This window comes from Saimiri boliviensis, chromosome 14 (assembly GCF_048565385.1).
Source record: "Saimiri boliviensis isolate mSaiBol1 chromosome 14, mSaiBol1.pri, whole genome shotgun sequence".
In the NCBI taxonomy this organism is placed as follows: domain Eukaryota; kingdom Metazoa; phylum Chordata; class Mammalia; order Primates; family Cebidae; genus Saimiri; species Saimiri boliviensis.
In genome coordinates, this window is record NC_133462.1 from 13074870 (window position 1) to 13097532 (window position 22663).

The window sequence follows — 22663 nt, forward strand, 5'->3', positions numbered from 1 at the left end:
AAAGAACGGACTGAAGGTAGGGCGCGCACTCAGGGGCTGTGCAGGGAACTGGGCCTGTTACAGGCTCCTGCTCCCCGGCCGGGACACCTGCCCCACGTGGTGCTGAGCCCCTGCTGGCCTCGTCCTGCTGGTCTCAGGCGTGAGGCTCGCAGAGGAGGCTGGGGCCTTGTCTTCTCCCCAGCTGGCCTGGCCCAGGACCCGTCAGGAGGTTGGCACCAGCTGGCAATAGGGGGCAGGGTCGGGGTTTAGCAGGTCCTGCTTGGGGGGAAGAGAGAACAGAATGATGACCGGGTGGAGGGTGGGAGTCTCGGGGAGACACACAGGGACGGGGCCGGGCAGAGTGAGACGGAGGGAGAGCAAGCCGCAGAGAGGACGGAGGAGCAGCGTGGAAAAAGAGTGCGAGCCAGAGGCAGGAGGACCTGGACGAGCCAGGGAATGAGGCGGACACAGTGACAGGGACAAAGAGGCAGGAGAGACCGAGAATGGAGACAGAGACCGAGGAAAGACAGGTGCAGAGCGACAAAGACGTGCAAAGGGATGCGTCTTAGACGAGGCAGCATGAGCAAACTGAGAGACGGTGAGAACACAGCAGAGAAATGAGAGAGACAGACAGAGGCTCCAAGCAAGGGGAAGACAGACACGCGCACATGTGAAGGCCGCTGAGAAAGAGACAGATACAGCGACAGACAGCAGACGGGAGGGGAGGGACAGGGACTGAGCCCCGCCACGGGGTTTCACTGGGTCCCTGACTGGCTGTGGGGCCCCCGGCAGTCCCCTGGCCCTCTCTGGGCCTTGTTCCTCCTGTGCAAATTCCAGCTTCTTTGGCAAAGAAGGAAATTGAAGCCTTGGGAGGAAAAGGGACGCGCTAGGATCTCTCCGGGAGGTGGTTTCGGGCTTCCCCGAGAGCTGAGACCATGAGACTTGGGGGGAGGAGGGGAAGAGAGCCCCAGTGTTGGTCATCTTGACCCCTCCCCACCCAGGCTTCAGGGCTTCTGGATCTGTGGGGTCTCCCCACCCCTCCAAGCTCCCAGCTCCATACCTGGTATTGGTGGTTCTCCGGCCCTGCCTCCAGGGGTGGAGGGACAGGCAGGGGCTGCAAGGTAAGGACATGAGTTGGGTGGGGACCCGACACCCCCATCCTCTAACTGTTGACCTTTGATGCCGGGACACTCCCAGATTCCAAGTCCCCACCAACGCTCCCAGACTGCGAGGCCCCAGGCAGAGGGGATTAGCTTCCCTGTACCTCCGCGTTCTCTGACAAGTGGGCACTGGGCCCAGCTTCATGTGGTACCCAGTGTCCTGTCAATCACCCCATTAGTGCTCAGTCTATCCCTGTCAACACCTCTGGTTCTAAGCTCTTAGCCTTAGATTTTTAAGTTTCTCTTATTTTTTACTTTTGAGAAAGAGAAAGGATCTCGCTCTGTCACCCAGGCCAGAGTGCAGGGGTGCAATCACAGCTCCCTGCAGCCTCAAACTCCTGGGCTCAAGTGATCCTCCTGCCTCAGCCTCCCAGGTAGTTGGGACTATAGGTGCACACCACCATGCCTGGCTAGTTTTTTGTAGAGATAGAGTCTCACTATGTTGCCCAGGCTGGTCTTGAATTCCCCTCCTCAAGCGATCCTCTCACCTCGGCCTCCCAAAGTGTTGGGATTTACAGGCGTGAGCCATCATGCCCAGCTAAGTCTCTCTTTTTTTTTTCTTTTTTTTTTTTTTGAGACAGAGTTTCGCTCTTGTTACCCAGGCTGGAGTACAATGGCGCGATCTCGGCTCACCGCAACCTCCGCCTCCTGGGTTCAGGCAATTCTCCTGCCTCAGCCTCCTGAGTAGCTGGGATTACAGGCACGCGCCACCATGCCCAGCTAATTTTTTGTATTTTTAGTAGAGACGGGGTTTCACCATGTTGGCCAGGACGGCCTCGATCTCTTGACCTCGTGATCCACCCGCCTCGGCCTCCCAAAGTGCTGGGATTACAGGCTTGAGCCACCGCGCCCAGCCAAGTTTCTCTTTTTATTTAATCTAAATAATTTTTTTTTCTCAGATGGAGTCTCGCTCCCATTGCACAGGCTAGAGTGCAGTGGTGTGATCTCGGCTCACTGCAACCTCTATCTCCCCGGTTCAGGTGATTCTCCTTCCTCAGCCTCCCGAGTAGCTGACATTACAGGTGCATGCCACCATGCCCAGCTAATTTTTTGTGTTTTTAGTAGAGACGGGGTTTCACCGTGTTGGCCAGGCTGGTCTTGAACTCCTGACCTCAGGTGATGCACCTGCCTCAGTCTCCCAAAGTTCTAGGATTACAGGTGTGAGCCACCACCCCCGGCCTAAATAACTAACTTTTATAAACTTTTCAGCCCGGTGCAGTGCCTCACGCCTGTAATTCCAGCCCTTTGGGAGGCCGAGGCAGGTGAATCACAAGGTCAGGATATTGAGCCATCCTGGCTAACTGGTGAAGCCCTGTCTCTATTAAAAACACACAAAAATTAGCTGGCCATGGTGGTGGGTACCTGTAATTCCAGCCACTCAGGAGGCTGAGACAGGAGAATCGCATGATTCCAGGAGGCAGAGGTTGCAGTGAGCCCAGATCAAGCCACTATACTCCAGCCTGGGTGACAGACCGAGACTCCGTCTCAAAAAAAAAACAAACAAAAAACAACTTTTCATCCCTCCTCTGCTCCCCATTATAAAGGGAGTAGCTTCTCAGTGCAGAAAACACAGACAAGTCTAAAAGAGAAGATAAAACCCACCCACCAGCCTCCACACCCCAGAGACAAATGCTGATTCTGTTGTGCTGCTCCCTTCCAGTCTTTTTTCCTTAGGACTGTTAAAAACAGGGAATAGTATCGAGAGAGTTGAGGTTCCCAACCTTGGTGTCAAGGTGGCGTGGAGGACCACAGCCAGCCCAGAGAGGAGGCGCCTGTTAGCGTCGGCTTCAGGGGAGAGGCCAGGGACGGGACTCACCAGGGCTGGGTTCGTGGACCCCGAGTCACTGATGGGGGACACCAGGAGGATCGGAGAGGGCATCACTTCATAGATGTTGTCATCTGAAACGGGGGACAGGGGAGGTGCCAGCTGAGAGATGGGCCCCACAGGCCACTCTGGCTGCATGCTGATCTTCATTTATTCATTCATTCAACTAAACTCTTCTTCTAGCCAAACCCAGTGCTGGGGACACAGGGGTGACCACAACAGTCCCGGGCCTGCCCTTTGGGGCTCACAGTCCAGTGGGGGAGGCAGACCAGTCTCCAGAGTGACAACCTGGAGTGTTTAGGGCTGGAGTTGGGAGACTGGGGATGGGTGGGAGCCCAAGAGGGAGTGCCTAAGCAGCCTAGGAGTTAGTGAGGGCTTCCTGGAGGAGGAGGCATCTGAGATAGTAAAGTGAGAGGTAAGAAAAGGCAGGAAGGGCTGGGCACGGTGGCTCACACCTGTTAATCCCAGCACTTTGGCAGGCCGAGGCAGGTGGATCACGAGGTCAGGAGTTCGAGACCAGCCTGGCCAACATGGTGAAACCCCATCTCTATTAAAATACAAAAATTAGCCCGGCATGGTGGTGCGTGCCTGTAGTCCCAGCTACTCCGGAGGCTGAGGCAGGAAAATCGCTTGAACCCAGGAGGGGAGGTTGCAGTGAGTTGAGACTGCACTACTGCACTCCAGCCTGGGCAACAGAGCAAGACTCCTTCTCAAAAAAAAAAGAAAGAAAGAAAAAGGGCAGGAGAGGGTGTATGCATGCAGAGAGAGGTCTGGTGAGAGAGCCAGCTGTGTTTGATCTGTCTTGACTGTGTGTGTGTATGTGTGTGTGCGCAATTTCATTATTTTTTTTTTTTTCTGAGGAGAGTGATGTTAACGTATGAGAGATGAAGCCAGGGAAGACAGTGGGAACCAGCTTATGAAGGGCCTTGAGAACCATGTTAAGGAGCCTAAACTTTGTCCCAAGGGCACTGGGGAGCCATAAGGGCCTTTGAGCAGAGGGGTAACAGGATCAGAATTTTAGAAAGAACTTGCCCTAAGATGGGTTGGAGGTGTCTGGAGGCTGAGAGACCAGTGAGGAGCTGGGAGTGGGGGTCTAGGAGGCTGGGAGTGGCCTGTGGGCATGGATGGGATCCACCCGCCTGGTGGGATGGGAGTGCCAGACACTGAAAAGAAGAGAAAAAGCGGGTTTGGGGTGGGTGCCGATGTGCTCAGATGAGGGTGGAGTTCAGGGGGCCCCAGAGAGGTCTCGGGGCAGGTGCATTGGGAGGCCCCTGAGTGAGGGAGAATAAGGGGGCGTGTGGCTATGGGGGAGAAGGGAGGACCTGACAGGAGGGCGGGGTAGAGAGATTCGGGGCTCCTGCCTTACCAGCATCATGACCAGGGCCCAATTCTGGCTTCTTTGTGGTTGCCATCCTGGGGACACATGGAGGGAACCGGTATTAGGCTAGAGACACGCAGGTGGGTGGAGAGAGACTCAGAGAAGCTAGAAATCCCACCAGGCCTCTGAAAGCCACATGGTCTCTCCTTCAGGGTGAGCTAGGACGATGAGGCCTGAACTATCCCAGGCTCTTCTTCTGTAATCCCCATCCGCAATCCTTCAGTTTCCGTAGCCACCACCTTATGCCAGTGAGCACTGTTCCCCAAACAGCACCATTTACAGAGATCACCTGAATGGTGCAGCTCCATCCACCTGTCTTAGGATTTCCTTAATATTTCTCTTTACATGGACTCATTTGCATACATTTATTTATTTATTTATTTATTTATTTAGATGGAGTTTTGCTCTTGTCCAGGCTGGAGTGCAATGGCATGATCTCAGCTCACTGCAACCTCAGGGAAGACAGTGGGAACCAGCTTGTGAAATGCCTTAAGAACCATATAAAGGAGCCTAAACTTTGTCCCAAGGGCACTGGGGAGCCATGGAGGGCCTTTGAGCAGAGGGGTAACAGGATCAGAATTTTAGAAAGACCTTGCCTCGGAATGGATTGGAGGTGTCTGGAGGTTCAAGCGATTTTCCTGCCTCAGCCTCCCAAGTAGCTGGGATTACAGGTGTGCACCACCACACCTGGCTAATTTTGTATTGTTAGTAGAGATGGGGTTTCACCAAGTTGGTCAGGTTGGTCTTGAACTCCTGACCTCAAGGGATGCACCCGCCTTGTCCTCCCAAAGTGCTGGGATTACAGGTGTGAGCCACCGCGCCTGGTCTGAATACCCTTAATTTAAAAATTACAGGGGAACCAAGTGAAGTGGCTTGTGCCTATACCCCCAGCACAGTGGGAGACCAAGGCGGGAGAATGTCTTGAGGCCAGGCGTTTGAGACCTGTCTGACCCACAAAGTGACATCCCATCTCTACAACAATTACAACTATCAGGCAGGCGTGGTGGCGTGCACCCGGGGGTCCCAGCTATTTGGGAGACTAGGGTGGGAGGATGGTTTGAATCAGGGAGGTCGAGGCTACAGTGAGCTATATCGCACCACCGCACCCCACCCTGGGAGACGGAGCGAGACTCTGACTCTGAAAACAAAAGCACTCTTGATAACGCTATAGCAAGTTTGTTAATTTACCACACAAGTATTTACAAGCACCAACCATGTGCTGGGTGTCACTGAAGGTACTGGGGACACAGCTGGGCAGAAGACTGACAGAGGCCCCTGGCCTCCTGGAGCAGATACCCTAGCAGGGAGAGAGAGGGGAAGAAAGTTGTAATACAGCATTGACAGCAGATTATCAGGGAGGAACATTCCTTCCCTATGAAGGAAAATGGAGAGCGGGGAGACAGTGCAAGGTGTGTGTGCAGTTTTGAGTACAAAAAATAATAATCGGCCAGGCACGGGGGATCACACCTGTAATCCCAGAACTTTGAGGGGCCGAGGCCGGCAGATTACCGGAGCTCAAGAGTTTGAGACCACCCAGAACAACATGGTGAAACCCCATCTCTACTAAAATACAAAAAATTAGCTGGGCATGGTGGTGCACGCCTGTAGTCCCAGCTACCTGGGAGGCTGAGGTGAAAGGATCACCTGAGCCCGGGGAGGTCCAGGCTGCAGTGAGCCATGATTGGGCCACTGCACTCCAGCCTGGGTGACAGAGCGAGACCCTGTCTAAAATTCTTTGTTTTGGATAAGTCCGTTCAAGAGTAGGTTTCCTGTCCCTTGCAATGCAGAACTCTATTTGATACAGGATAGAAAGATCCTTTTCACCCCAGGAGTTTCAAGATTTGATGATATTGTGTATGAGCCAGATGAATGTGACTTGTGGAAGAATCCATGGGGCTTGAGAAGGCAGTGGGAGGACACAGGGGAGGGATGCCTGGGGACCCTGTACCTGTGGCTCTGGCCCCTCCAGTTCCTTGTCACCAGAAGATAGGCAATGCAGCTGATGAGAAGGGCCCCAGCAGTAAGAGATCCAATGATGGTGGCCGCCAGGATCCCAGCATTGGTGGGCAGGTGTGTACTGGGCAGCTCTTTATTCCTTTCTAAGGGGCAAGAGAAAGAGAGAGAGGGGGACTGTGTGATGTCTCCTGAGGGCTCCCCCCACCCCCCACCGACCATCAGTGACTGCATGGAGCACTGATGTACAGTTTCTTATTTCCAGCCCAGAGCTGTCTTGGGCTTTTCAGATCTGAGTATCCAACCATCTGGGTGGCACATAAAATTCAACATGGCCCATCTGGTCCCAGTGGGCCAGATGCGGTGCTCACACCTGCAATCCCAGCAATTTGGGAGGATGAGGTGAGAGGATCACTTGAACCCAGGAGTTTGAGACCAGCCTGGGCGACATAGTGAGACCCCATCTTTATTAAAAAAAATTTTTTGGGCCGGGTGCAGTGGCTCACACCTGTAATCCCAGCACTTTGGGAGGCCGAGGCAGGCAGATCATGAGGTCAGAAGTTCGAGACCGGCCTGGCCAAGATGGTGAAACCCCTGTCACAACTAAAAGTACAAAAATTAGCCCAGCATGGTGGCACGCACCTGTAATCCCAGCCACAGGCAGGAGACTCACTTGAACCCGGGAGGCGGAGGTACAGTGAGCTTCAATCATGCCACTGCACTCTAGCCTGGGCGACAAAGTGAGACTCCATTTCAAAATAAAAAAAAAAAATTGGGGTGAGTGCGGTGGCTCACACCTGTAATTCCAGCACTTTGGGAGGCCAAGGCAGTCAAATCACCTGAAATCAGGAGTTCGAGACCAGCCTGACCAACATAGTGAAGCCCTGTCTCTACTAAAAATACAAAAATTAGCCAGGCATGGCTAATTTTAATTACAGGTGTGCACCTGTAATCCCAGCTACTCGGGAGGCTGAAGCAAGAGAATCACTTGAACCCAGGAGGCAGAGGTTGTAGTGAGCCGAGATCGTGCCACTGCACTCCAGCCTGGGCAACAGAACAAGGCTCCGTCTCAAAAAAATTTCATCATGTCCCAGATGGAACTCCTCAGCTCTGCTATCTTAACATTGCTGCTCCCTGGGATTTCATACAATCCTCAGCACATCCAAAACCTGCTTGCTGACATGCTCCCCCATCCCACCCCATCAAATCGATTCTTTTTCTTTTTTGAAACGGAGTCTCACTCTGAAACTCTCTCGCTGGAGTGCAGTGGCGTGATCACGGTTCACTGCAGCCTCAAACTCCTGGGCTAAAGCCATTCTCCCACCTCAGTCCCCCGAGTAGCTGGGACTACAGGCACACACCACCACTCCTGGCTAATTTTTAAACTTTTTGTAAAGAAGGGGTCTTGCTACATTACTCAGTCTGGTCACAAATTCCTGGACTCAAGCTGTTCACCTGCCTCAGCCTCCCGAAGTGTTGGGATTACAGACAGGAGCCACTGAGCCTGACTCAATCTGCTCTGCTTTTTTCCTCACCTCAGTTGATGATACTTGAATCCTTTTAGCAAAAGGATGAGGTTCTGGTGTTGAGAAACGTTAAGTGTGTGAATACTGAGAAATGGTGAGTGTGTGATCGAATATATTGTTTGCTAGGAAGAACGATGGCAAGGAAAACCTGGCCAGCCCTCCCAAGTAGAAAACTCCTCCGGGCATTCCAAAATGGTAGGACAATGGATGAACATCATACACCTGTTAAAAACCAGTCCTTAGCTAGCTGACTCTGCCCCCGTGGCTCCCTCGTGGAGAATACTTTATGGGTTGTCTGTGATCAGTGGTAAGCAGGCAGCAGCTGCCTACTTGGCGTGTTTTGTGTTATGAGAAAATACCGAACACCTGCTTGTTAATAATGATCACCTGTTCAGAGAGACTAACGGGGGGGGGAGCGCGTCAGCGGCTGCTCCCGGGCTTCAGCCTGGAATGCCGTCAGGCCCTGAGGCTCTCAGCCTGGAAGGCTGCTCCCCCTCGACCCCCTCGACAGTCCCACTTTGCTCTTCTATCTGGGTGTCTGCCTCTCAGTTCCTTCAGCCTACCTAGGTGGGGGGTCTCTATGGCCAAGCTGGTACTCGGTATTCTGGGCTGGGTTTTCCAGGAGATAGAGGGGACTTGGAGGATTCTTAAACTCGACTTGCCAGAATTAGGACCACGCCTACCTGACTCTTACCCTCTGACCTCCCAGCTTTAAAGCTGGACATCTGTTTTATCCCAGCTCTTCTTGGCAGCTAAGCTCACAGACGGGGAGATCCTCACGCTGCCTACTAGCTGCGTGACCTTGGACTAACTAGTCTCTCTGTGACTTGGTTCATCTGTGAAATGAGAATAATATGAATACGTAGCTTTTAGGGTGGTTATGAAGTTTGAAATATACACACACACACACACACACACACACACACACACACATAGATACACACAGACACACACACAATGCTCTCAATGATCCAAAATGGCTCTGTGCCATTTTACAGATAAGGAAACTGAGGCTCGGAGAAGCAAATTGACTTTACGGCTCACGATAAGTGCAGTGCTGTGACCATACCCGGGCCACCTGAACTCCTAATGACCACACTGTGCAGCTTCCAAAAGAGGTGCCTGTGACCTGGGAGCCCTGGAAGGGTGGGGAGAAGCCATTTCAGGCTCTCCTGAGTGAAGAAAGGATTGTTATCTCCAGCCAGACTAGAGTGTCATCTCATGCAGATTTGTGTAATCAAATTAACGCATAGGTTGAGTCAACTTTTGCCTATTTCATTCATTTCTCTAAAATTTTTTTCTAGTCACTGTCCAAAACTCATTTTAAAATTGAACTAGGGGCCAGGCATGGTGGCTCACACCTGATCCTTAACCAATCCCAAAGGAGCCTCCACTTACATTTAACCACCTCAAGGTCCCTTCCCTGGGCCAGCAGCCTCCAATCAGGGAGTACTTCAGGGTACCTAAAGCTTTGCCTGTTTTCCACTAGGAAGCTGTCCCTCTCCTCTGCCTGCCTTTGAGTCCCTGCCCAAATACAAGTGACTGTGGCTGACTCCCTTGCCACAGCAGGCTCTGAATGAATATCTTTCACTTTTCCCATTTGGTTGGTCTTTGTTTATTTCCACAGCTTAAAAAGCCCCAGCTTCTCATAGGTTTGTCAAGCCAGGGTGGGCGCGGTGGCTCACGCCTGTAATTCCAGCACTGTGGGAGGCCAGGGAGAGCAGATTGTTTGAGGCCGGGAGTTTGAGACCAGCCTGGACAACATGGTGAAAACCCTTCTCTACCAAAAATACAAAAAGTAGACAGGCGTGGTGTCAGGTGCCTGTAATTCCAGCTACTCGGGAGGCTGAGGCAGAAGAATCACTTGAATCTGGGAGGTGGAGGTTTCAGCGAATGGAGATCGAGTCACTGCACTCCAGCCTGGGCAACACAGCGAGACTCCGTCTCGAAAGAAAAGAAAGAAAAGAAAGATTGGAAAACCAAACCTCGTATCTTCTCACTGATGTGTGGGGGCTAAGCTGTGAGGACGCAAAGGATAAGAACGATACGATGGACTTTGGGGCCTTGGGGGGAAGAGTGGGAGGGGGACGAGGGATAAAAGACAACACATATGGTGCCGTGTGTACTGCTCGGGTGATGGGTGCACCAGGGTCTCACAAATCACCACTGAAGAACTTACTCATGTAACCAAACACCACCTGCACCCCAATAATGTCTGGAAAAATAAAATTGTAAAAATATCAATTATATATAAAAATATTGTGTATTTTTAATTAAAATTATTAAAATATCAGTATATGTTATTAAAAATATATAAAGTTACACTCAGGCTATATGTATAAGATGTCTATAAACATAAATAAATTTTATGTTTAGACTTGGGTTGTATTCCCCAAATATCCCATTATGTATATGCAAATATTTTTTAAAAATCCCAAGGCCGGGTGTGGTGGCTCATGTCTGTAATCCCAGCCCTTTGGAAGGCTGTGGCGGGCAGATCATCTGAGATCAGGAGTTCGAGACTAGCCTGACCAACATGATGAAACACCATCCCTACTAAAAGTACAAAAATTATCTGGGTGTGGTGGCGTGTGCCTATAATCCCAGCTACTTGGAAGGCTGAGGCAGGAGAATCTCTTGAACCCAGGAGGTGGAGGTTGCAGTGAGCAGAGATCGTGCCATTGCACCCCAGCCTGGGAAACAAGAGTGAAACTCTGTCTCAAAAAAAAAAAAAATAAAATAAAATCCCAAATCTGAAACACTTTGGTCCCAAGCATTTCAGTTAAGGGACACTCAAGCTGAGCCTCCATGCCCGGGGCCTGGCTTGTGTTTCCAGGCTACCCAGTGCCTGTGGAGTCCTCTGCTTCGTGAGTCCTGCTGGAGACTTGCGTTCTTAGCTTCCTTTACAGTCGGGAGATGTCATGTGGCCCAGGCTCCCCCAGTCAGAGGCACCTTGTGAGACTTTGCTTTGGACGCCAGAGCCACAAGGGGGCAGCACCACGCAAGGTGCATTGATGGCGAATGCGGCAGCGAACACATCCATCACCACATGGACTCCATGAGGGCAGAGATCTTTGCGTGCTTCCTTCTTTCTTTTTTCTTTTCTTTTTTTTTTTTTTGAGACGGAGTTTCGCTCTTGTTACCCAGGCTGGAGTGCAATGGCGCGATCTCGGCTCACCACAACCTCCTCCTCCTGGGTTCAGGCAATTCTCCTGTCTCAGCCTCCTGAGTAGCTGGGTTTACAGGCACGTGCCACCATGCCCAGCTAATTTTTTGTATTTCTAGTAGAGGCGGGGTTTCACCATGTTGACCAGGATGGTCTCGATCTCTTGACTTTGTGATCCACCCGCCTCGGCCTCCCAAAGTGCTGGGATTACAGGCTTAAGCCACCGCGCCCGGCTGCTTCTTTCTTATTTTGAGACGAATCTTGCTCTGTCACCCAGGCTGTAGTGCAGTGGCACCATCATAGCTCACTGAAGCGTTGAATTCCTGGGTTCAAGAGGTCCTCCCACCTCTGCATCCCCAGTAGCTAGGATCATAGGCATTCACCGCCATGCCTGGTTAATTTTTTTATTTTTATTTTTGACATGGAGTTTTGCTCTTGTTGCCCAGGCTGGAGTGCAATGGCGCGATCTCGGCTCACCGCAACCTCTGCCTCCCAGATTCAAGCAATTCTCCTGCCTCAGTAGCTGGGATTACAGGTGCCTGCCACCACGCCCAGCTAATTTTGTATTTTTAGTAGAGACTAGGTTTCACTGTGTTGGTCAGGCTAGTTTCGAACTCCTGACCTCATGATCCACCCACCTCAGCCTTCCAAAGTGCTGGGATTACAGCCGTGAGCCATGGTGCCCGGCCTTATTTTTATTTTTGTAGAGAAAGGGTCTCACTCTGTTGCCCGGGCTTGTCTTGACCTCATGGGCTCAGGCAATCCTCCTGCCTCAACCTCCCAAAATATTGGGTTGACAGGCACAAGCCACTGCTCCTGGCTTTGCCTGGTCCCTTCTGTATATCCTCAGTGTCTGGCATACAGCAGGTGCTCCACAGACGTTTGCTGAATGAATGAATGAATGAATGAATGACTACAGCTCTCTGATGCCCCAGAGGCAGGAATTCCCTGCTTAGCACTGACATTGTGGGCCACACTTGCTCTTGTGGGAGGCAGCAGCCCTACTGAGTCATTGCAGCTTGTTCCTGGGTCTCAGCCTCTTGGAGATCCCATGAGCCTGCAGTGCCCTTTATTACATGCCTTTCTCCACATGCCAGCTGCAGTCAGCTTCTGTTGCAGCCTCTAAAGACATCCCAGATCCCCTCACAATTAAGGGAGAGAAACAAGTGAGTCACATGGGATACAGGACATGCTCCCAGACATTTCCACTCCCCACCCACATGGAGGGGCTGCTGGAGACAGAATGCTTGTATCCCCTTCCCATTTCTTTTCTTTTTCTTTTGAGATGGAGTCTCGCTCTTGTTGCCCAGGCTGGAGTGCGATGGTGCAATCTTGGCTCACTGCAACCTCTGCCTCCCGGATTCAAGTGATTCTCCTGCCTCAGCCTCCTGAGTAGCTGGCATTATAGGCATGCACCACCAGGCCCGGCTAATTTTGTATTTTTAGTAGAGACGCGGTTTCTCCACGTTGGGCAGGCTGGTCTTGAACTCCTGACCTCAGGTAATCTGCCCGCCTTGGCCTCCCAAAGTGCTGGGAAACCAAGCGCGAGCCACCGCGCCTGCCCCACTTCTCATTTCATATGTTGAAACTCTAATCCCCAATGGGATGGTGTCATGTTTGGAGATGGGGTCTTTGGGAGGTGATTATATCATGAGGGTGCAGCCTTTAGGGTGGGATGAGGGCCCTTATTAGAAGAGACATGAGAGGGCTGGCTGCCTCAATCTCTTCTCTTAGCCATATGCAGACACAATGAGAAGATAGTGATTTGCGAATCAGAAAGTGAGCCCGCCTCAGACTGTACATCCACTGGCACCTTGATCTTGGACTTCCTGGCCTTCAGAGCTTTGAGCAATAGATATTTGCTGTTTAAGACACCCACTCTGTAATAGTTTGTTATAGCAGCCAGAACTGATTAAGGCAGGGACTGAACTGGGGGCCAGTGCTGCCCTTACGTATTCAGAAATCATGACCTTCTATCCTTAAATGGCTTGGCTGCTGAGGACTGCCCAGTACAGGCTGGACACAGGGGAGGCCCTTGGTGGGGGGGTGTTTCCTGAAGGAACCAGTGAATGAGCGATTTAGCATCTGTGGGAGGCAGCTACGTGCCTTCGATTCAGGTGGTCCTATATTAGAATCCTGACTCTGCCACTGATAAGCTGATTTGTTGTCTGGTGTTTTAGAGATGTCTTAAACCACCTGAGTCTCTGTTTCATCCTGGATAAAATGGAGATTCAACCTGCATGCCTCTCAGATCTTGTCTCCCTGCATGCTCCTTGCTCATTGCGGGAAGCAGAAAAGTTCCTCTTTAAAGTTTCCTTTCTTGTTAAAGATTAAGTGTGCCAATAACTTTGTTAAGCCCCATCCTATGTAGCTGTTAGACATGCCATGCTTACAGGCACGTAGTACATTCTATGTTCTTGTACTTTAACCAGGATATCTATGCTGGATGTGCTCACAGGCATGTCCCAACTCTCCACTGCTTTGACCTGTTTAGAAAAGTTTTAAGTTGTTAGCCAATTGGGTTTTAGTTTAGATGGTGAGGTCTGGCTCCAGCCAGTGTAGGTCAGACACAGCAGTAAGGACGACCCCAAATGTGTGAGAGATAAATAGATGTTTCCCTTTGTTCACTGTACTCTCATGGCAAGATGGCTAGCGAGGGTCCCCTTCCTGCAGTCCAGGAAGTAAAAATTGTGTTGCTGAAATATCCTTTGTCTCAGTGCTGATTTTTCTTTGAGGCACCGAGCATCTATTTCCAACACTCACCAACAAGCTAGTCTAGCCTCGGGGCCTTGGCATCTGCTGCTCCCTGTGCCAGGAGCTCTGTCTCCCCAGCTATCTACATGGGTCCCTCTTGTCTTGGTCCATTAGGGCTGCTATAACAAAACACCATAAGCTGGGTGGCTTATAAACAACAACAATTTATTCTTTACAGTTTTGGAGGCTGGGGAGTCCAAGATCAGGGTGGCAGCGTGGTCCGGTTCTGGGGCGGACCCTCTTCTGGGTTGCAGATTGCTAACGTCTTGCTGTGTCCTCACATGGTGGAGGGGCCAAATGAGCTCCCTTGGGCCTTAGTTATAAGCACAAGAAGGGCCAGTGTATTAGTCAGGGTTCTCCAGACGGACAGAACTTACAGGGTATATGAACATGTATTACTAAAAAGGAGTTTAGTAAGAATTGGCTCCTATGATCACAAGGTGAAGGCCCATGATACGCTGTCTGCAAGCCGGGGAAGAAAGAAGCCAGCAGTGGCTTGGTCTGAGTCCAGAAAGCCCCAAATAGGGAAGCCAGTGGTGCAGCCTTGAGTCCGTGGCCAAAGGCCTCAGAGCCCCTGGGAAGCTACTGGTGCAAGTCCAAGGGTCCAAAGGTAAAAAACAAAAACAAAAACTGGAGTCTGATGTCTAAGGCCAGGAGGAGCAGAAGAAAGCACCCAGCATAGGAATGAGAAGGAAGCCAGAAGTCCCTGCAAGCAAAACGATCCCACCTTCTGTCGCCTGTTTTGTTTTTTTGTCTCACCGGCAGCCAGTTGGATGGTGCCCACCTGATATGGTTTGGCTGTGTCCCCACCCAAATCTCATCTTGAACTGTAGCTGCCATAATTCCCATGCATTGTGTGAGGGACCTGGTGGAAGATAACTGAATCATGGGGCCAGTTTCCCCCATAGTGTTCTCATGGTAATGAATAAGTCTCACGAGATCTGATGACTTTATAAGGGGGAAACCCCTTTGGCTTGGTTCTCATTCTCTCTTGTCTGCCACCATGTAAGACGTGCCTTTCACCCTCTGACATGATTGTGAGGCCTCCTCAGCCACGTGGAACTGTAAGTCCATTAAACCTCTTTTTTTTCTTTATAGATTACTCAGTCTTGGGTATGTCTTTAACAGCAGTGTGAAAATGGACTAATCCACCATCCACATTGAAGGTGGGTCTTCCTCGCCTAGTCCAAGTCAAATGTCAATCTCCTTTGGCAACACCCTCACAGACACACTCAGAAACAATACTTCACCAGCTATCTAGGCATCCTTCAGTCCAATCCTGTGATGCCAAATATTAACCATCACAGCTGGGCATGGTGATTTACTCTTGTAATCCCAGGACTAGGAAGCCAAGGTGGGAGGATTGCTTGAGGCCAGGAGTTTGAGACCAGCCTGAGCAATACAGTAGACAGTCTCCACAATCTTTTTAATGAAAAAAAAGAAAAAAATATATATATATATACTTATGTGTACATATATGTATACATATATGGGCATAAAATCCATTCACAAGTGCTCTACCCTCATGATTCAATCACCTCCCATGAGCCCCAATTTTTTTTTTTTTTTTGAGATGGAGTCTTGCTTTATTGCCCAGCCTGGAGTATAGTGGCACAATCTTGGTTCACTGCAACCTCTGCCTCCTGGGTTCAAGTAATTCTCCTGCCTCAGCCTCCCAAGTGGCTGGCATTACGGGTGCCTGCCACCATGCCCAGCTAATTTTTGTATTTTTAGTAGAGACAGGGTTTTACCATGTTGGCCAGGCTGATCTCGAACTTCTGATCTCAGGTGATTCACCCTCCTAGGCCTCCCAGATTGCTGGGATTACAGGCGTGAGCTACCATGCCTGGCCTGAGCTCCACTTTCTAATACCATCATCTTGGGGGTTAGGATTTCAACATATAATTCTGTGGGGACGCAGACATCAGTCCACAGTGCCTCCCTCCCTCAATCACCTTCTTCTGGTATCTCCTCTAAGGTCACTTCTTCAGTGAGGTCTCCCTGATGACCTCCCTTCCCATGTTACATCATCTGGCTCGTATTCTTTACTCAGCAAGTCACAACCACTGTGTGCCTCCATTTTTCCATCTGTAAAATGGACACAATAATGGCACCCACCTCATGGAGTTGCTTTAAGGTAAAAATGAGTAAATATGGAGTAGGGGTTCTCTACCAGGGGTGATTCTTCTCTCAGGGTGGAGACATTTGGTAATATCTGAAGACATTTTTGGTTGTCAGGACTATGAAGGTGCTACTGGCACCTAGTGAGTAGAGGTCAAGGGTGCTGCTGAAATCTCTGCAATGCACGAACCCTTTACTAGGAGGAATTGGCCAATACAAAACATCAGTAGTGCCGAAGCTGAGAAACTATGCTTTAGGGAGAATGTTTAAGCCAGTGCATGGCTCTTAACGAGCACCCAAGAAATGCCAACTGTCATTAGGGTCCACCACTCTGTCCCTCACACTTTACTCCGAGTGGATTCATCAGTAAATACTCGCCTTATGAACATAAAGATTGAGGGATGCATTCCTTACAACCAGGCATACAGTAAGTGCTCAATAAAAATTTAGTGGCCAGGCACGGTGGCTCACGCTTGTAATCCCAGGACTTTGGGAGGCCGAGGTGGGCGGATCACCTGAGGTCAGGTATTCGAGACCAGCCTGCCCAACATGCCGAAACCCTATCCCTATTAAAAATACAAAAATTAGCTGGGCGTGGTGTCGGGTGCCTGTAATCTCAGCTACTCGGGAGGCTGAGGCAGGAGAATTGCTTGAACCCAGGAGGTGGAGGTTGCAGTGAGCCGAGATTGTGCCACTGCACTCCAGCCTGGGCGACAAGAGAGGAACTCTGTCTAAAAAAAAAAATTTTTTTTTGGTTAATGAGATGGTGCATTCTCCAGTGCCAGGCACGAGGCAGGCATTTCATAGATATTTTATTAGTTAATGCATGTGAGGCTTAAAGGCTATCTCCGGGGATTGGTCTACAGTAGACACTCAATATGTATGAATAAATGAGAGAACCAAATGAAATGGTGTTTGCACAGGGCCTGGTGCGTGGTAGCTGCTCAGGGCTCATTAGCTTCCCCATCTCATCCCCAGACCCTAACACTTACCAGCTACTTGGACCTCAGTCTTTGCCTTCATAGTCCAGTCAGAGTTGATGGTGATGGCTACTTGGTAGGTGCCGCTGTCTGTAGGCTGGGCGCGGCGCAGCAGCATGGAACCATTGGGGAAGCCCACAATGTCTCGCTGTCCCATGGCACTGCCATCCCTTTGGGGCCGTTGTATCCCGGGGATGTAGGTAAATAGTCTCGTGCCTCCATAGGTCTCCTCCCCCAGGTACCAGTTGATGTCCTGGAAGGTGTCTGGGACACCCTGGACGGACAAGAGAAGGTCCCGGTTCTTCTGAGGCTGCTCTGGAATCTTCTGGATGTGGAGGGCTGCCTGGGAGCTTTGGAGCATCCAGAGGACCAGGATTGAGGCTGTGGGAAGTTATAGGGAAAGGCTGAGATCAGGGGTGTTGCCAGGGTTCATGGTATGCTCCTCTCTAGACAAGAGATTTTCACTGGGGAGCAAGGACTCTGAGTGCTGCTCATTGGAAACAGTCCTGGGATTGATTATCGATATCTGCCATGGGTGCAGGAGTGGGAACACAGGCGTGGATACCACAGATTTGCCATCCTACTGATCCAGAGGTTTTTCTACATTGAGATGCTGTGTGGCCTGCTTCTAAACACATGGACCCTCTGAATTCATTCATTCATTCATTCAATCAATACTTATAGGCATGTATAATATACAAGCTACACTACCAACTGTATATAATACATCTACACTTCTTTCAATGTTTAGACACTGGAGATGTAGCAGAAAACCAAACATACATAAATTCCTGCCTTCATTATCCTGACATTAGAGAAAATTCCACAGATAAAACGGTGATGAGGACGTGATTCTGTTGCCCCTCCCCATCTTACTCTGATTTCATCCTCTCAGATCATCTTTCCCTACTTCTAAGAGGAAGCTTCAGTCCCCGGGCTGAGTCCCTCATCCCTTCCCCCCTCGGCCTTTGTGGTGTATCTCCTCCTTACCTGAGAGCAGGAGGCTCTTTGAGAAGCAGCCCTGGATCCCCATGGAAATCTCCATCTTGGCGTCCTGTGGATATGCCAAGGGCCAGAGGGCTGGGCCCTGGCTGTCTGAAGTAGGCAAGCTCAGCGGGGATCCCAGGGGTGCCTTAGAGACCCCGCTGAGGCTGGCCCAGCCCTAGCATACCCTGTTCACAGCCTCTGGAGGCTCCACCTATACTCCCTGGGATGGGAGCACAGACACAGGTTGAACCAGTTTTTCAGGGTGACTGGGGAACTTCCCAGGACTCCTCCCCTGACCCTCTTGAACCTCTTTTTCTCACTCAGGGTGACTGCTACAGCAGTCACTGTAACAACAGTCATAGCAGCCTCTGTTTGAACAACTTCCCTGGGTTTGCTCATTCAGCAGCCACCATAAATAACTGTTCCCATTGCACACATGTGAAAACAGAGGCCCAGGAAGAGGCAAGTCTGCCCATAGACAGCCGTGGGATTTCACCTGTGGCTGACTCACTTGAAAGCTCTGAGGCAGGCCAGGCGAGGTGGCTCATGCCTGTAATTCCAGCACTTTGGGAGGCCGGGGTGGGTGGATCATGTGGTCAGAAGTTCAAGACCAGCCTGGCCAACATGGTGAAACTCCATCTCTATTAAAAATACAAAAATTAGTTAGGTGTGGTGGCAGGCACCTGTAATCTCAGCAACTGGGGAGGCTGAGGCAGAAGAGTTGCTTGAACCTGGGAGATGGAGTTTGCAGTGGGCTGAGATAGCATCACTGCAGTCCAGCCTGGGTGACAGAGCGAGACACTGTCTCAAAAAAAAAAAAAAAAAGAAAAAGAAAAGAAAGAAAGAAGGAAAGAAAGCAAGCTCTGAGCCTAGTATCTTAGTCTTGCTATATTTCCATTCATGAACGTTGAATGTCTTTCCATTTAAATGTGCCACTTATAATTTCATGAATATTTATGGTTTTCAGAGATGTGTTATTTTATATTTTTTGAGACCGAGTCTCGCTCTGTTGCCCAGGCTGGATTTCATTGTTCACTGCAGCTTCCAACTTCTGGGCTCAAGCAATCCTCCCGTCTCAGCCTCCTGAGTAGCTAGGACTACAACTGTGTTATCATCATGCCCGGATAATTTTTTTATGTTTTTTAGAGATGAGATCTCACTATGTTGCCCCAGCCTGGTGTCAACCTCCTGGGCTCAAGTGATCCTCCCACCTTGGTCTCCCAAAGTACTGGGATTACAGATATGACTCACCACAGCTGGCTTAGCCTAGTTTTTTAAAAAGCATCCTCCATTCATTCATTCATTCATCCAGCACACATTCTCAGTGCCCAGTTGCGGGTGCTTGGTGATGTTGGTGACACAGTGATGACTGAGACCATCCTCTGTCCACAGTAGGGTACACAGTCCTGTAGCATGTGGCGGGCGTATCCCTCCCCACACAATGATGATCCAGAGTGATCAGGGCTGGAATGGAGGAGGCCAGGAGTCTGGGAGAGCCCAAGGGGACACACCTCATTCAACCTGAGGGGTAGGGAGGGCTTCCTGGAGGTGGGGGCATCTGAGCTGAGACCTGGACTAAGAGTAGAAGTGAGGCAGATGATGGGGTGAGGCTGGGTGAAGGTTACCAGGCAGCATAAACAGCAATGCAAGGGTGTGGAGGCTGATACAGTCATCAAGGCAAATTGAGGAGGTTGCAATATCCTGGGTGAGTGGAGCCAGGAAGGAGCACATGGGACGTGTCTGTGTGAGGCAGGGTGGTGTGCTCTCTTAGTTGGAACAACAGAGCTTGAGTGATGGAGAGTCTAGTGTTGCGTTGTTTAATATCGTAGCTATTAGTCATATGTGGCTATTTAAATATAAATTTAGGCCAGGCATGGTGGCTCACATTTGTAATCCCACCTCTTTGAGAGGCCAAGGTGGGAGGACTGCTTGAGCCTAGGAATTTTTTTTTTTTTTTTTTTTTGAGACGGAGTTTCGCTCTTGTTACCCAGGCTGGAGTGCAATGGCACGATCTCGGCTCACTGCAACCTCCGCCTCCTGGGTTCAGGCAATTCTCCTGCCTCAGCCTCCTGAGTAGCTGGGATTACAGGCACGTGCCACCATGCCCAGCTAATGTTTTGTATTTTTAGTAGAGACGGGGTTTCACCATGTTGACCAGGATGGTCTTGATCTCTCGACCTCGTGATCCACCCGCCTCGGCCTCCCAAAGTGCTGGGATTACAGGCGTGAGCCACCGCGCCCGGCCGAGCCTAGGAATTTGACACCAGCCTGGGCAACATAGTAGCTGGGATTGCAGGCGTGCACCACGACGCCTGGCTAAATTTTGCGTTTTTAGTAGAGACTGGGTTTTGCCATGTTGGCCAGGCTGATCTTGAACTCCTGACCTCAGGTGATCCTCCTGCCTTGGCCTCTCAAAGTGCTTGGATTATAGGCGTGATTCCATCTCTACACAAAAAATTTAAAAAATTAGCTAGGTTTGGTGGCTCTTGACTATAGTTACAGCTACTCAGAAGGCTGAGGCAGGAGGATTACGAAGCCTGGGAGGTCGAGGCTGCAGTGAACTTTGAGCATGACACCACACTCTAGCCTGGATGACAGAGTGAGAGAGACCTTGTCTCAAAAAGAAAATGTTGAATAGGCTAGGCACAGTGGCTCATGCCTATAATCCCAGCACTTTGGGAGGCAGAGACAGGCAGATCACTTGAGGTCAGGAGTTGAAGATCAGCCTGGCCAACCCTGTCTCTACTAAAAATACAAAAATTATCGGGGCGTGGTGGCACACGCCTATAATCCCAGCCACTCTCCACTGGGAGGTGGAGGTTATAGTGAGCCAAGATTATACCACTGCACTCCAGCCTGGGCAACAGAGTAAGACTCCATCTCAAAAAAAAAAAAATTGAATATATATATGTAAAAATATATATATGTGTGTATAAATATGTATATATATATGTGTGTATATATATTCAAAGTAATTAAAATTAAATGCATTAAAAAAATGCAGTTCCTCAAACTAGTCACTTTCAAGTGCTCACTAGCCCTGTGTGATCAGTGGCTACTACACTGGACAGCACAGATGGAGAATGCTTTCATCATCATCTCAGAAAGTTCCATCCGGAGCAAGAGCTGACCTAGGGATTTGAGGCAGGCGTGCCAGGCATTTCTACCTGGTGAGGGCCATGAGGAAGAGACAGCGAGGTCGGGGTGTGATGTATCCATAGCACTTTATGGGTGTCTGAGTGTTCTGGACACATGTCTTCAGCCTGCTGGGGGTGATGGTATCTTCCAGAGGCCCCAGGTTGAGGCAAATCAGGAATCTTTTGAGACGGAGTCTTGCTCTGTCACCCAGCTGGAGTGCAGTGGTGCGATCTCGGCTCACTGCAACCTCCGCCACCTGGGTTCAACTGATTCCCCTGCCTCAGCCTCCCGAGCAGCTGGGACTACAGGCACCCGCCACCACGCTGGGTTAATTTTTTGTGTTTTAGTAGAGATGGCGTTTCACCATGTTGGCCAGGATGGTCTCGATCTCCTGACCTTGTGCTCCTCTCGCCTTGGCCTCCCAAAGTGCTGGGATTGCAGGCAAATCAGGAATCTTGACGTTGAACCACCTTGAAGGATGGGGTGGCCCGGCTATAGACTGATAGGCTGCAGACTCCAGAGAAGCTCCGCCGTGAGCTGGCGGGTCAGGCTGAAAATCTGGTTTTACTACCAAGTGGCTGGGGGGTCTTGTGGCAAATGACCTCACCTCTCAAGAATGGGGATAAGCATCACCACCTCACAGGGACGTTGGGAGAACAGCGTGCAAGAGGCCCCGGCAAACGAGCGACAAACGCCCGCCATTCTTCTTATTGTTGGTGTTGACCCTGCCTTTGGACTTACCCCACCTACCACATTGCCCCCACCCTCATGACCCTGCTCAAGAGAAGTATATTTTCCCTGGAGGGATTTTTAATCCTCCACATCCCCAATGTTTCTTAATGCCTGAAAGATTTTCTTTCTTCTTTCCTTTCCCCTTCCTTCTTTGCTTCTTTCCTCCCTCCCTCCCTCCTTCCTTTTTCTTTCTTTATTTTCCCGAGACAGTTTCACTCTTGTTACCGAGGCTGGAGTGCAGTGGCACAATTTCGGCTCACTGCAACCTCTGCCTCCCAGGTTCAAGCAATTCTCCTGCCTCAGCCTCCGGAGTAGCTGGGATTACAGGCACGCGCCACCACATCCAACTATTTTTGTATTTTTAGTAGAGATGGGGTTTCTCTATGTTGGTCAGTCTGGTCTCGAACTTCCGACCTCAGGTGATCCACCCCCCTCAGCCTCCCAAAGTGCTGGGATTACAGGTGTGAGCCACTGTGCCTGGCACGCCTGGAAGATTTTATGTTGGGTTCGTGGGTCAGAGTACCCTCAGAATCTACCTTCAAACCTTTTTTTTTTTTCTGAGACAGAGTCTCGCTCTGTTGCCCAGGCTGGAGTATAGTGGCATGATCTCAGCTCACTGTAACCTCCGCCTCCCGGGTTTAAGGGATTCTCTGGCCTCAGCCTCCCCAGTAGCTGGGATTACGGGTGCCTGCTACCACGCCCAGCTTATTTTTGTATTTCTAGTAGAGACGAGGTTTTACCATGTTGGCCAGGCTGGTCTCGAACTCCTTACCTCAGGTGATCCGCCCTCCTTGGCCTCCTAAAGTGCTGAGATTGCAGGCGTGAGCCACCGCACCCGGCCCTTCGATCCTTGCTGCAGTTTTGCAATTTCCTTGGTCTGTCTCCTGAAGAGAGGTTGTTGCAAACCCAGCAATTATTTCCAGGCACGTAATGCAAAGCCAGCTATTCTCAATTTTCCGGTGGC

General features: G+C 50.4%; 1 protein-coding gene across 3 annotated transcripts in view; it reads right to left on the reverse strand.

Annotated features, from left to right (window-relative positions):
* Positions 1-133: 133 nt before the first annotated feature.
* CEACAM19 (CEA cell adhesion molecule 19) overlaps positions 134-22663 on the reverse strand; it is a 27831-nt gene continuing 5301 nt past the window's right edge. Inside the window, exons 2-10 of one of the 3 annotated variants that reach the window (XM_074386200.1) lie at positions 22472-22583; positions 17833-17896; positions 16855-17223; positions 6291-6441; positions 5556-5639; positions 4331-4377; positions 2956-3038; positions 1040-1093; positions 134-255 (exon numbers count right to left, since the gene is read on the reverse strand). In XM_074386200.1, coding sequence (XP_074242301.1) covers positions 202-255; positions 1040-1093; positions 2956-3038; positions 4331-4377; positions 5556-5639; positions 6291-6441; positions 16855-17223; positions 17833-17887 — 897 coding nt within the window. In that variant the 5' untranslated portion in view covers positions 17888-17896; positions 22472-22583 and the 3' untranslated portion in view covers positions 134-201. Of the gene's footprint in view, positions 256-1039; positions 1094-2955; positions 3039-4330; positions 4378-5555; positions 5640-6290; positions 6442-16854; positions 17224-17832; positions 21854-22471; positions 22584-22663 lie in introns of those variants that run through there. The other 2 variants (XM_010350937.3, XM_039465534.2) reach the window with 2 other exon arrangements.